This window comes from Ylistrum balloti, unplaced genomic scaffold (assembly GCF_031769215.1).
Source record: "Ylistrum balloti isolate Yb309-2 unplaced genomic scaffold, AGI_CSIRO_Ybal_v1 Utg370852, whole genome shotgun sequence".
In the NCBI taxonomy this organism is placed as follows: domain Eukaryota; kingdom Metazoa; phylum Mollusca; class Bivalvia; order Pectinida; family Pectinidae; genus Ylistrum; species Ylistrum balloti.
In genome coordinates this window covers 457473-473095 of record NW_026782489.1, presented here as the reverse complement: position 1 = coordinate 473095, position 15623 = coordinate 457473, and the positions used below count along the sequence as shown (strand labels likewise).

Here is a 15623-nt window from a genome sequence, read left to right as displayed (position 1 = left end):
AGACTCCACATCTGCTATCATCTATCAAGTAAAACACAGTTTTATTAAAATAATTTGCTTTACCTTATCAAAACATTGCATACACATGATGAAATCACATTTCTCACATCGACAAGTGGCTGGTTTCTGCATACACTCTCTGCAGTATTTATCTGAAAACAGACCATTTATCTGATCACAACTTGTATAAAGATGAACAAATATTTACAATTAAGAAAAATTTCATTGTCAGAAAATACTGCACCTGAATTACAGTCTTGATCAACAAAACATGCTCACAGCAGACAATTAATAGGATTTGAAAAATAACCACCAACAGGTACAGTCAGACCTGTCAATAAAGGCCATTTAGTCAAAGGAGCAGAATGTGGCCTTTATATACAAATTCAACTGTGGTCCTTATGGACAGGTATTACATACAGAGGACTCACGAGTGAATAGCAACTTTAAATACAAATATAGATTTAGATACTGTAGAGCCAATCAATGAATCATAATACATAAAAATTGTGTTTAGTCCTTCTAGGACTCGGCAGTGATACTAACGATTTTGAAGCTTAGGAGGTAAATGAGGACAATCCAAAGTGATCAAAAGTCAAAGGCTAGATGGGGAAGTGTGCGAGACCCATAATTAAAAAAATGAAATAATTTTCATATATCTGATAATTTTATCAGTCAACTACCAAGGCAGAGACATGACTGTATACAGAGTATCAAAAACATGGTACCTTGGTTTTCTTGTCTGTCAGTGTCTTTCTTTTTCAAATTCTGTACCATCTGTGAGTGTGTTATCTTACTGAGTTCTCTGTAATGGAATATCAACTCATCATAATTCCTATGAAAGTCATCATTTACTTTTGTAAACTGCATCTCTAATTAACATGAAAGGTTTTCTTATATATGTTTTTAACTGTGATCAAAGTACCCAAAGAAAAGAAATTGCCAGATCCATAACATTGATTCATGACCGGAAGAGATAGTCCTGTAGATATATTCCCCAATCTTCACCTTTACAGGGCACAAAAATGAAATGGAATGATGTTTTAGTTCTGACTTCACTTCACCATGTTAAATCTTAAGGAGACCTTCCTATGAAATATCCCTCAGTAAATGCTGTAGTTTACATGCTGAATTATATATGTTCTAGCTGTGAGGTCCTCTCAATCCTGATGTTAAATGTGATGACCATTATGTTAGCTCCATTTACCTGTCCAATAATGTGCGTTGGTTGTACACTACAAGTCCAACAGTATACAGGTCAGGCCATAAGTCTTTCACATCTCCTGGAACAGGTGTCAGCACCTAAAGAGAACAGTCAATTAAATGATATCTAAGTGTGGATACTAGTGCTGCCCATCATTTTATTTCATTTTGTTTTTATAACAATTAATCCATCCTAGAAATAATGCCAGCTATAAACCCAGCACATGCTAATTTTTTGGTTATTTTTGTCTACCACTGGGGACAGAGATTCCTGCCTCAATGATATATCAAATGTTATGACATTACAGTACACACACATTCCTCTGCCTCCTTTCCAGTATGACTAAAAACAGCACTCATCAGAAAATGTTAGCAGGCAATATTTTCAAGTATCCCAAGCACTAACTACAGGGAACATGGTATGTCCCCTGTACCCCACTATTTGAAACCCATTCTGTTTATTTCAGAATTGGAGACATGCTCAACAAATAAAAAGCAACATTGAAAATATTTCTTCCCTGTTTTCATGGCAAAAGAAAATGGAGAACCTGTTTTCCTATCAAAAGTACTTAACTTCCATTAGGTAAGGCTCAATTACCTGTGTCCTGGCTTTGCAATCGTACATTTCAAATTCAAATGCTAGTATTCAATTGCATCAAGTAATACAGATAATTATCTACATATAATATAACCATATACTATTTTAAGTTTTCAATTGTTTGGTATCGTTATATTCCTTCTCAAAAGCTATTTGATAAGGCCTAAAAAGAAAATAATAACATGACAACACAATCAAAACTCAAACTCAAATTCCATAAAACTAAGGCAAAATATGAACAAAAGAAGGAATAAGACCAGGTGTTCCAGAAGAGTAAGCGTCTTCTGCTCAACAACACGCGCCATGTAAAACCTTTGTCAATCCAAGGAAGTAATGTCACTCAAATGAAAACAAGATATACAACAATGTAACCATAGGCAAATTTACATGCATCAAATATGTTTGCTTTATGTTGCACAAAGAATTAAGATATTTCTCCATGAGATCACTATGGTGACCATAAAACTTTCCCATAATTTTCATCAATCTGCATCTTTTGAACCTAGTGTTACAAGAGTGTCAGTTGACAACTTCTTGCATGAAAATCGTGATAATAAGAATAGGCCCTTGACTACTGAATCAACTGTGTAAATACCATAGGTTGGAGATGCAGGGATATTTCTATCCAGAAACGGAAAATTCACAGTAGGGAAATTAAAATCATCACGCTTATCATACAGCTTGATAGAAAGCTGTCCATGTTGGTTTCGTTGTAGGTAGAGATCGAGACAAGCAGCTAATGTAGAAGAGTCAGTCTAAAAATTTACAACCTAATTTTTTTTACCATAATCTGAAACTCAACCCAACATGACATGATTGGGCACAACTTACCTGGCATGACTCTACTGGACATTTGACAACAGTCTTGTCTTCTTTGGCCAATGCCTGGAGACAACCCTCACAGAAGGTGTGGCCACAGTCCAACAAGAGGGGATGTTTGTGGTATGATCGGCCATCTGTAACACGTACCGTAGGATAACACATATAAGGCAACATAGCAATAAATACCAAAACAAGTTACAAACAAAATTATTTTCTAGACAGATTTGTAGGAGATTGATAAATATAATTAATAATTCTAGGTTCAACTTGTTCTACATGTTTACCTGACATTCACCATGTTAAGACATGTTCATTTTTTCATATTCTATACTTTTAATTTCTTCATTATTTCCAAGACCTCTTTTTCAAGGAAAAAAAAAGAAAATTTAATGAAGAATTGTAACTGCACCTGCCACATTAGAAATTTGTTAATATGAACTGCTTTTATATAGATCAACCATGCACCCAATATTTGATAAAATTTGAAAGTTTCTGTCTGTAATAATATAAAAACATACTATTATTTTACTATGGCAAACCTTGTCCACAAAAAGATGCATTCGTTGGTAAACTTTCATATATTGGAAACTACATAATATTAATTCAAGCAGCGCATCTAATGTGCTGAAATTTCTCATTTTAATTACAACAACATCAGTTTCCTATTGCAGAAGTTGAGTGTACAGGCCGCCTTTCTAGCCTCAGCTAGTGGGAATTTGCCTTTAGTTGAGTGGTAGAGTGTTCAGCTAGAGACTGAAGGGTTATTATTTTGAGCCCTGCCAGGAGGAAGATGTATTTCATTACTCATTCCTATTTCAGATTAAGTGCCATTGACCACTCCAAGGGTAGAAGCTTTAGGAGATTGAGATGCTTCCTTGGAGATATCGAACCTGGGTTGTTGTTGTCTTCGAGGTCAAAGACTTTGTGAAGGAAGGAATAACGTAGAAGTTGAGTGTCTGACCAGAGACTGAAGGGTTGCTATTTTCAGCACTGTGTTCAAGTCTAAGTATATGGTTCTCAAAGAATGTGACATAATTTACAAATCATGATAGTCATTATAATTAACTATCAGGGATACTGAGGAAAGATTTGCAGACAACAAAAAATAAAAAGTCAATTATTTGTGAAAAATCTTTAGATAATGTCTTAAGAACGTGATCAGTGTATTGCATGATGTACAGGTAGTACTATTTCTGTAAACACCCAAGGATAGTAAAATATTCCTTTTGGAAACCAAGGATTCTCCTTTGTTGATCATTTGTGATGTCAATTCCAGCACCAGACACATATTCATTAGTAGTGTTTATGAAGGTTCTGTTGATCTAATTGGCTATATTTGATAGCATAAGCATGTACAGCACTATAAAATGACAAAATAGTAAAGTTTGTTATTAGACTATAACAGTTCTAAGTAGCTAAAAGATAATAATGATGATCCAGGGGATGAATTGTATCACGACTTGGCTAACGTCTGTAAACAAAATAGGCATACAGCAACTTTGTGAATGGTGAATTAAAGTTATTTCATTTGTTTCCTGCACATCTTTATTTACATATAAGTGAAATTTTCCTGTAGCTGAAGACAATAACATCCCATATAATTTTGTTTGTTTTTCAGTTTTCATCTTATACTCGCTTCAGTGATGGATACTGTCTTTTCCCTTTGTTCAGATTTTGTTTTAAAAATGAAAATCGTTTTCATCCAATTACAAAGTGCTCGTTACATCCCATGTTCCTAACACATTTCATCTCTGTTAAATTCCAAATGCCCTGGGCTACCTTAGCACACACCTACCCCTCCCTAGAACCTGTCGGTCACAGGGGATTAGTGGTCATGAGAGGACACTAGTTAGTTAATTGGACCGTGAATTTACCTGTATAAGGCAGCAAGACATATAACACATAAAGGAATGAAATAATGACTCACATTTTGACAATGATAACCAAACTCACTATCTTTATCCCAAAATATGCTATTTTGTGCTATTTTATTATATATTTCACTTTTCTTTGTTTTGCTGCCAAATACTGTGTTACATGAATACATTGCTATTTCAGTTTACAGTTTATTTAAATTTGTGCATTCTGTGACTACTTTTGTGCTTGTCAGCAAATACACAGTGTATAACTCTCCTGCTTTGCTTCAATAATTTTACTGTGCAGGGAGATTTCATTGGCCTTTTGTTTATAACTTACATAAATTTCAAAGTTTATAACTTGTTATACACATTTACTCATAAATTACCTCTAGAGAGCTTCAAGTTTTTTTAAACTGTACCTATACAATTCTCAAAAAACAAAGCTAATATATCTTGAAATCCCTGTGCCTACTACCACTCTATTCTATGAAAGAAATACAGAAAGAAAGACATGCTCAAAACACAAAGAAAAACACAGCAGGACATTACTTTCAGCGGAAGAATACAAATTACACAGTAACACATGCACACAAACTGTACAACATAATAAACTTCTATATGTAGGACAATAAACATGCAAATATAAGTTGCATACAATAGTCAACTGAAAGGTAATAGTCAATCGCAAAAAGCTCAGGATGATGAACGTAGTATCTTTATTACTTACATGTACCAGTTTTGCCATAAGACATAGGCTTCTTCAGGCCAATTTGTGGTGTAAATTTTACCGCTGAAGAAATAAGTACGGACTATTTAAGGCTATGTGACTGAAGACTGATGTCATCTGGTCAGTTTATGTGGAAGAGGTAGCGCTCTAAAGTAAACAAGGCAAGTAACTTTTGCAAAGAAATAAATCATTGAGAGAGCAGTGTTTCAATATTTGTATAAGAAAAGTCTAGCACCAAAGGATATCCATACTGATATGGTAGGAACACTAGGGAATGATGCCCCTTCATATGCTATGGTGAAAAGTTAAGTGTGGCAAGCAGAGCCTTGGCGATGATGACCATCCTGGAAGGCCTGGCACTGTTGCAACCCCAGAAATGGTCAATAAAGTCCATGATATTGTTATGGCTGACAGGCGAGTTACAGAGAGATCTATAGCCAGTACAGTTGGTATTTCACAGGAAAGAGTACATTCCATTCTTACAGAAGATCTTTCAATGAGAAAGCTTTCAGCCCATTGTGTACCAAGACTTCCAACAGCTGATCAGAAGCACACCAGGTGGACTCTGTTGTGTGCTAATCTGAACCTTTTAGAGGCAGATTCTGCTAACTTTCTGCAGAGGTTAGTGACTATGCCCAGAGGCCAAACAACAGCCTAAACAATGGAAGCACCTAGGTTCACCCCCACCAAAGAAGGCAAAGACTGTTCCATCAGCTGGAAAGGTTATACCCTCAGTTTTCTAGGCTGCTGATGGTAATCACCAGGACTCTTTTTCACAAGTCTGCCATTGGAATGACTCACATAATTGTGGCTTTGAATTGATTGAGCATACCCCTAATTTGCCTGATCTCACTCCATCTGATTTTCATCTATTTCCAAAATTGAAGAAGGCCTTTTCTGATACCCACTTTGGTCAGATGATGACAGCATACATGCAGTGGTGGACTTTCTGAATGGTCATGAAAAGGACTTCTATAAAAGTGGCATTGAGGCCCTTAAAGATTGCTGGCAAAAGTGTATAGATACTGAAAGGGATTATGTTGAAAAATAATACGAGGCTCACAACTTCTCAATCAGCCCTCATATAGAGATCTGAAAAATATTGTTGCCAATGACCTTTAATTTGTATCAAAAGATCTGACTCCCTGATGTCATCACTTTAATCTGTGTTAAATTTGAATTATTGGGATTTCCATAGATTGTATCTAATGCATTTCACTTTAACTGTTAGCACATCTGTTTTTCTTTACAGAAAGTCTATGAGCCATTATGATGAGGTTTAGGGATAATTTCATAATGTGCTCAGTTATACCAATACCATATAACTTTTGGCGAATAACCGTACTTCAATGAAGAAAATCGGGTTACCTTTAGGATAAACTTCAGTTTGCATTAAGCTATACATGATTTTTCTTAAGTGGCTAAACCTGAGCTTTTCATCGTTAAATAAAAAAAAAATCGTTACAGTGGAATGGATGTAATCGAATTCCCATTTTAATAATTATTAAAAAAATTATCACAGTCGGATACAAATCTGTAGTTTACACATATGTTGACATCAAGAGCCTATAACAGGTGTCATATCTTGGTTTTATTATGACATGATGATGCTGATTTTGTCATACTCCGGCTACTGATGCGATAGCAACACTTTTGGTAAGTAAGGGTTTTCCATTAATAATGCTTATAATGTCTGTTATCACCTTTAGTGGAATAAAATGACTGACACTTTGGGCAAGACGGACACTTCTGCATTTCGAAGAAATGTTTGCGTCCGTCAGAATGTTTTCTTCCGTTCTTCACATGTGGACTAGACTACACGAGATCACACGAGAGTTTGTTTGGCGCGAGGGGAGAATTCGTTATTTTCTGTCGTCAATGGTAAAAAAATCGTCTGCAAAGGTACTCAGGGAACAAGTTACTGATTGGGAGAGGAGTAGATGTTAAACTATTATGAGAAAGTGAAAGTATAAGGACGCTTTTTACATCTGAGGACGTAATAAGACACGATTTTATTTTTTCTTAAACAAATTGATTGCTTTATATACATATTTAAAAAGTGGATGCGCGCTGCTGGCCTACGAGTAACTATTTTCAAGCTTTCAAAGTAATCCTCAGCCATTGCTTAAAACTTTGATTTCAAGTGTGTATGTTGACCGTTTCATCACCCTAACTGCAAAATGCTTGTATTAGAAAAGAAAGATATGTTTAAGAGTTGATCCAGAGTCAATTAGAATCGCACAGGAATATTTTAACTATACACACTGTTGACACAGCATAGTACTGTAAACTTGCGCATAGTAAGAGCAAGAGGTCCAAGTGGCCTGCATCACTCACATGGCTAATTAAGCTAATCTGCCATTTAATAAACAATCTCAAATAATACAGACAAATTCTGATATAGTTTCCCTATTGTGAAGCATAGTGCCCCGTCCTGAATTTCCCCACCCCAGACATGTTTTTTGTTAGTTGTGTTTTATATGATTGAATTAAATCAGGGCAATTAGAAAAAAAGAATCGGTGAATAAAAGTTAATTGATGATAATGCCATCAAAATCAAGTCAAAATACATACTCTACCATAAACATGAAGTATAAAGCTTCATTTTATCTACATGGATTTCACTGTATTATACTACACCAGCCTTGTTATTCAGCACTGATATCCACTGTTTATACACAACTGATTTCTTTCACCCAAGAGTGCTTCAGACCAAATTTAGGCAATATCCATTCATTTCTACAGGAAAAGTAGAATTTTGAAAACTTTACTCTATTTCCTCTATTGAGTCCTGCCTTTAAGCCCCCAAAGGGGACCGATACCATATGTATATGTGAATCCTTCAGACCAAATTTGGGCAATGTCCATTCATTCCGAAAGAAGGAGTAGAGTTTTTGAATTATTTACTCTACTTCCTTTATTGGGCCCCTCCCTTCCCACCCCAGGGGGTATAGGCTCTATCTTTATGCAAGATGGATTCCTCTTTACCCAAGAAAGCTTCAGACCAAATTTGGGCAATATCCATTAATATCTGCAGGAGGAGTCAGATTTTAAAGAATTCACTCTATTTCCGCTATTGGGACATCCGCTCCTGCCCCAGGGGGCCAAAGCCTAATGCAATTCTGGGTCTTCCCTGAACAGCCACTCTGTCTATGAAAACATGTTTACATGTTTTGATGATAGTGAGTTATAGAATTGTTCTACAGGTAACTTATACAGGCAAATAAGATAATCAAGTTCTGATAACTGTTCAGGAAACTGTTAATAACTATAAAATAAAGGAATTAAATATATTTGTTACAACTATTCCAATCCCAAGCTGTTCAATGGGAAATGTATAAAAGCCTAGTACATTTTGGAGAATTATCATATTTCATTCTGCACTTTGAAGCATCAATTTCTCATTGCTTGATTTATTACATAACTTTTGTCTTATATATTAGTTAATCTTGTACTTTTTCAGTTTAGTGTAAATTATCATAACTTTTATCAAGTATGTTAGTTAATCTTGTACTGGAATGGTCCAGTGACTGCCAACATTCTATACAGCCAAATTGTCTCTCTACTGTGCTCGCTGCAAGCATTTCTCCTCTTTGCTACATCAGAGAACCAGGGTGAACTTGCAGCATCTGACACATTCTTCTGTGATGGCACATTCTACACCTGTCCACCTATGTTTCACCGGATTCACAGCATCCCTCTACAGATTGAAGGCATCATGACCCCAGTTGTATATGGAAAGAGCCAGGTTATCTTCAACTATTTCTTCACGTTACTACAGGATCACATGATACACTTCCAGATTCCATTCCGACCAACTACAGCCTTCGTCGATTTTGAGGTAGTCACACACAATGCGATCTGAAGTGTAATTAAAGGTATCACCATTAAAGGATGTTTTTTTCCACTACACCCAGTGCATTTGGCAAAAGGTCCAGTTAACCAGACTCCAGGCACTGTAACGTGACAACGATGACGTCAAAATACTTGTACGCCAAGCTGCTGTTCTGCCACTCGCCCCCTTAAACCGCATTGAGGAGATCTGGTTACAAACCCATGAGGAAGCTGATGATGCTGACATCCTACATCCTGTGTCATTCACAGATTACATCACAGAGCAATGGATAGAGGGAGATCGAACAACTTGTAACCACTTCTCAACAGAGGAACCCTGGACTACCAAGCATCTTGAAGCTTGTCAAGGGAAACTGAAGAAGGTACTGTATGCCCACCCCAACATCTACACCATCATCCAGGTGCTTAAGGACATACAGAATATGAATGACATCAGCCGGATTCAGAGAGATGCAGGAGGCACCATTCAACCTTGGAAGAAGAAAACCGCCAACATTGACAGACGCCTGGCCACCTTGAAGGACCATTATCAGACCGCGACGATCAACCTGATGACCTATGCTGATTCAGCATCCGAGCTTCTCCATCTTGGATAGAGTTTCCAATTCAATTTAATTGCTGACACCAGTATATCAATGTGACTTAATGAATTTGATTTATTGATTAAATATAATCTTACATGATAATCATTATATAAGGAATAATAATATTAAATATTAATATTTAATATCTATCTTATAATACTTTTATATGCTAAATATTGTTTTACAATTAATTAAGACAAATAGAAACTTTATCTATTTCATTATTGATATGTAAGTATCCTAGTCACAAAATAAGTTGACATTCTTAGTTGAAACAGACTATAACTTTAGCTTCAAAGGATTCCCTATATAAACACCTTCCTTACAAGTTGGTGTTTTCGGGAAATGAGCCTGCAATTCCCATTCAACCAAGAATGCTTCACGCTAAATCTGGGCAATTTCCATTCATTCCTACAGAAGAAGTTGATTTTTAATAATACATTCTATTTTCTCAATTGGGCCCTGTCCCTAAAGCCCTCAAAGGGGGCCGAGGCCTAATGTTTATACAAGATGGATTCCCTTCATCCAAGAAAGACCAAATTTTGTCAAAATCTCTTCAATCGTTCATGACTAGTTGCGATTTTCAGAAAGTTAAAAGTTACAGCAATTAGAAACAAATTAAATAAACTGAAAAAGAAAAAAGCTAAAGTTTGTGCATTTAGTAAAATACAGGTGATTTGCATCCTTAAACTCTGCTGAGTAAGATGGAAGTATCGTTTGCGATGCTCTTGTTGATCTTAATTATAGATGGTCTCCCTTAGCTGTCAGCCAACTTGTTTGAAACCTGATAGGTTATATTGAGATGAAATTGTGCTTTTTCAGACATTTTGATAATTTAAGACATTAATTGTTTGCAATGTATTAAAATAAATTGTAGTGCTATTTCCTTTTGATGGCTTATCGACATGTATAGTTCATATGTTTCAATCATATATAATATATGACATCGGCATCTTTTGTTCCGCTCTTTGTTTTCTGGTTTCATATTTTGCCATTGCTTAGTGTTCTACTTCTACTTCTAAATGATAATGACCAACTGTAACAAGGTAATGTTATGAAATCAAGTTAGAATTTTTGTTTCCATCTTTGGGTCTGGTGTATCTAAACATGTTGGGAATTTGGGTTTCCATCTGATGATCAAGTGTTTATACTATAGCTGAAATGTTCCAATTCCCATCCATGGGTTTCCTTGCTCTTCATTTTTATGAGGCAGATATATGTTTCCCTGGAAATGAGTGCAACAAACAAAAAACACATGTTTAAAAAAAATATTTTTATTGAAGTCAAACCATTACATAGAGGATTTATGACAAAAGAATGTCAGTTCAGATGAAGAATACCAAATCCAGTACCACAGCACATTTGCATAAATAAACACACAAATTCAAGTAGTTGTGTTTCATATTCCCTGTATCATTATCAAAGTATATATATAAACACACAAAGAAGTTTAGCTTTTTGACAATGAAAAGATAATGAGTGTTTGTAACCTTGACAAAATACAGAGGGAAGGGGATGCCATTTTGTGAGTGATACAATAAAATGTTGATAGAATGAAGTGGAGGGGGGTGCATAGGGGGCACAATATCCATGTTTATAGGGTACAACTGGAACTTTTATATCTGATTGCTAATCTGACATCTAAATCTGGCAGTTGTTACCTTAATCATACATTAATTTCCCTACAGGGCAATTTGTTTTGATAGGAATTATAGTATTTTCCCATAAAGTAGTGTCAGTTCATTCAGGTAAGTTTTCCCATAAAACTCGCAAATTGGTACTGTTTAATCCATTGTGGATTGGAATTTACTTGAAATTGTGAATTCTATATTCAGAACAAATTCATTTAAATTATTTTATATGAGACTTTAGTATGGAACTATTAATCATACAATACCATAATTTCCCCATATCCTGAAGTGTTGTCACACCTAATACAGTTAACAGGTTACTGATTGTTGGCTACAGATCAATAACTGTTAAGGTGAGTGAGCACTATATACCTGAGGTAAATATTATACACGTAGCAGTAAAATTTTCACTACAAACCACCAAACTTTTAAGTATTGATCCATTCCTTTGCTTCTGCCCAGGTATGAATATGTGTTTTAATTATCCATGAATTGAATACACTCTAAACGCTGGAGGTGAAATTTACCAAACATAATAATGTTTACAAACTAAATATTCCAAAGTAACTGTTAACAACTAAAACACTATTACAGCAAAATCAATAGAAATGTTTGAAATGTATAAGACAATATATTTTTTTACATTCCACTAAAATATTCATGAACACATTGGAGATAAGTATGGTCCATATAGATTAGTATAAAATTAAACCACAGCATTTACAATGTGGAATAATTTTACATTGTCATTCATGATAAATATACAAATACAATATATACTGTACATTATTGACAAAATATCATCCTACATCAACATTTTACTTATGTTTTATATGATGAATAAAGAAATACTTCATTCTCATAAGGGGATGCAACTCTCAAAAAATCCATTTCCGTCACACATGCAGTTAAGGAGAGTTCTAGACATTATACATTAATGTTGACTTGTCACATTGCATAACAAAGCACCAGTGAAGATTTGGGGATATTTCTGTAGGTTCTACCTATTGAGACATTGAAGTTTTCCTGATAATATCACAAGGTCAGGTGCATTATGGTTACCATGCATGACACCAAATGGGACCATCAGTAAGATATCAACATCAGCTATACTGTGGTTACCATGACACCAAAGGGGGCCATCAGTAAGAGATCACCATCAGCTATACTGTAGTTACCATGGCACCACAGGGGGCCATCAGTAAGAGATCATCATCAGCTATACTGTGGTTACCATGGCACCACAAGGGGCCATCAGTAAGATATCAACATCAGTTATACTGTTGTTACCATGACACCACAGGGGGCCATCAGTAAGATATCAACATTAACTGCACTCCATTACCATGACACCACAGGGGACCATCAGTTAAATATCAAAATTAACTGCACTCCATTACCATGACACCACAGGGGACCATCAGTTAAATATCAACATTAACTGCACTCCATTACCATGACACCACAGGGGACCATCAGTTAAATATCAACATTAACTGCACTCCATTACCATGACACCACAGGGGACCATCAGTTAAATATCAACATTAACTGCACTCCATTACCATGACACCACAGGGGGCCATCAGTAAGATATCTACATGAGCTATACTGCAGTTACCATGACACCACAGGTGGCCAGCACTGAGATATCAACATCAGCTAAACTGTGGTTACCATGACACCACAGGTGGCCAGCACTGAGATATCAACATCAGCTATACTGCAGTTACCATGACACCACAGGTGGCCAGCACTGAGATTTCAACATCAGCTAAACTGTGGTTACCATGACACCACAGGTGGCCAGCACTGAGATATCAACATCAGCTATACTGCGGTTACCATGACACCATAGGTGGCCAGCACTGAGATATCAACATCAGCTATACTGCGGTTACCATGACACCACAGGTGGCCAGCACTGAGATATCAACACTATCCATACTATGGTTATCATGCTTAAGTAGGTATTTCTGATTTGGTTTTGATCAATATTCATAGTTATGACAGTATGTTACCAAAGACATCAGTAGTTTCTTCCTGTGTAGGAAATATGGTTACAATTACTTTATAAGTGAGCCATTAATAGGTATTCCTTGATAAGCTTGGGAAGAGGCAAGCCCTCCACTTTTTTTATGATGTGGAGATCTGATGAAGAGTGGATCAGAGATTTCCTAATTCTAAGACAACTCAAAGTCCTGAGAGTTCTTGGTGTCTCTGACATGAACTTCATTATGTCAAAGAGGTCAGGGTTCAGTAACAAATTTGCCATTTTTTCTTCTTTGCACTTCTTCATCAAACATAGTGTTACTTCTGCTCCTGCTTCCAGCAGCAACTCTGGAATTTGTCGGTCCTGAAAATTGTAGTAATGATGATAAACATAACAAACACCATAAAATCTTATCAACTCCTTCTCAATTATGTATCAACATACAGGCTGTAAACCAGGTCTCAGAACCTGCTGCTAATTGTGTGGTGTGTTGCATTTTATAGCTTCAGAGCCAACACACACCAAGAAACTTAAATAATTGACAATCTGTCTGTAACACCTATATATTATTACCTTCTTCGTCACAGCAGATGAATCTTTATACAAGAAATACCATATTTATACTATTAGTTTGATATAACCAAGGAGAAAACAGTTTCCTGATATGTGTTATTGGATGGTATCTATAAAATTTAATTGATCACAATAAATAATGAAGGACATAGATAAGAAAAATTTCATGAAAATTTCGCAAAAAAAGAAGGAAAATCCACACATTTAAAAAGAAATGAAGTAAACAAGTAACATTATCTGAATTAGTATAATTTTATAAGATTTCCGTACATACCTCACAAAATTGTAGAGCCATGGAAAGTGGTGTATGTTCATTATAAGCGGTATGATTTGGGTCAGCACCATTCAACAGCAACATTCGGGTGGTGGGTACACATCCAGTGCGACAGGACAGATTCAAAGCTGTCCATCCTCGTAGTTGGACAGCATCAATACGAGCACCCCGTCTGATCAACAGTGACATAATTTTGTGGTTACCATGCATAGCAGCTATATGTAGAGGGCGGAGAAGAGCAGTGTCCATCACATTCACATCACAATCTTTGGACATCAGAATGGCCTTTGCCATTTCATAATTATTCAAATCAACAGCATGCCATAGACATGTACAGCCACGGTCATCGTGGTTGTTAACATTGTATCCACCCTGAACCAATAACTTGATCATCTCTACCTGGTTTTTGACGATACATGTATACATGCCTGTAAGCTTTAAACAATCATTCTTTTTATATTCCCTCAATGTATATGCATAGTTGTTAACATCCACCACATATTTTAGATTGGCATTTGCTTTATTACTTATGAGCTCTTCAACAACCCCTTTCTGCTGTTCCTGGACCCCTACCTCTATAAGGGTTTTACCGAGACGGTCGGGACGGTCAGTGCTGCGGAAGGCATGGTTCACATCCAGACCTCTATCTAGATACTCCTTTAGCGACTTGCGTTTCCCCTTCACAAGGATGTCATACAGGTCATCCTCAAAGTAGTCCATAGTTGTGACTAACAAACCACTCTCCATTAGACTGGCATTTAGCTGGCCAGTCAGGACTTTTGTAGATGTGTTGGAGATATGTATATGGTTTTATTGAGGGTCCCGATGATTTACATTTGATAATCAACATCACATTGATAGCGTGAAATTGGCTTATTTTTTTCTTCAGAACTTGATTGATTAATACAATATGAAGAGAAAGTTATTCAAGTCAGGATAAGATAAGTTAATTCTAAGAGTTTCATCAAAACACTAATGGTCATCCAAGTATTCCGTGGAGGTGACTACTGCACTTCGGCACCCTCACAAAATTAATTCCTGTCCGTTTACATAATTAATGGAGTATCCAGACCGCTGTTGCTTTACTGCCCCGTAGCTTCCACTTTCTCTGAGAAAGTCAGCGCGGCGTGTTAGATTAATTAGCGCTATGGCAGTCACGCAATAGCTGTTCAGCGGTTATCAAGGTCTCACAAACCCGTGTAGTACACCTAGGTAAACATTATTTTCCTGTTCTTTCAAGCGATGACAACTCATTCAGTGCACTCAAGCTACTATATATAGGTTTTAATTCTCCAGTGCATATTCTCTATAATTGGAAATGTTTCGTGTTGTCACAGTATCATGGTTAAAAAAAATCATAAGAAATGAAATTACGAAAGCGTCATGTATCCAAGCTAGTGACTGGCTTCCGGCAGGTGCCCCGAATAGTATACCACATACGTACAGTCTCGAGAACTTTCGAAAAATATTACTTCGTAGCCTTTCGGGTATTTTCATTTATTTC

The 15623-nt window shown here is 36.3% G+C and overlaps 2 protein-coding genes across 2 annotated transcripts in view; both read right to left on the bottom strand.

Annotated features, from left to right (window-relative positions):
• LOC132559067 (RING finger protein 17-like) overlaps positions 1 to 6992 on the bottom strand; it is a 49956-nt gene extending 42964 nt beyond the window's left edge. Inside the window, exons 1-6 of the mRNA XM_060223675.1 lie at positions 6913 to 6992; positions 5210 to 5272; positions 2633 to 2757; positions 1208 to 1302; positions 729 to 805; positions 64 to 152 (exon numbers count right to left, since the gene is read on the bottom strand). Coding sequence (XP_060079658.1) covers positions 64 to 152; positions 729 to 805; positions 1208 to 1302; positions 2633 to 2757; positions 5210 to 5272; positions 6913 to 6964 — 501 coding nt within the window. The 5' untranslated portion in view covers positions 6965 to 6992. The remainder of the gene's footprint in view (positions 1 to 63; positions 153 to 728; positions 806 to 1207; positions 1303 to 2632; positions 2758 to 5209; positions 5273 to 6912) is intronic.
• A 6358-nt stretch (positions 6993 to 13350) lies between these two features.
• On the bottom strand, positions 13351 to 14942 carry LOC132559088 (ankyrin repeat, PH and SEC7 domain containing protein secG-like). Its single transcript, XM_060223698.1, has 2 exons — positions 14120 to 14942; positions 13351 to 13635 (listed from the first exon to the last, which is right to left on the bottom strand). Exons 1-2 carry the CDS (start codon positions 14864 to 14866, stop codon positions 13351 to 13353), a joined length of 1032 nt encoding a protein of 343 aa, XP_060079681.1. The 5' UTR covers positions 14867 to 14942.
• Positions 14943 to 15623: the final 681 nt, after the last annotated feature.

Coding starts and splice junctions, on each gene's coding strand:
- LOC132559088 (XM_060223698.1), bottom strand. CDS start 14,866: ATGGAGAGTGGTTTGTTAGTCACAACTATGGACTACTTTGAGGATGAC. Junction 13,636..14,119: donor TGGCTCTACAATTTTGTGAG/GTATGTACGGAA, acceptor TACAATTTTCAG/GACCGACAAATTCCAGAGTT.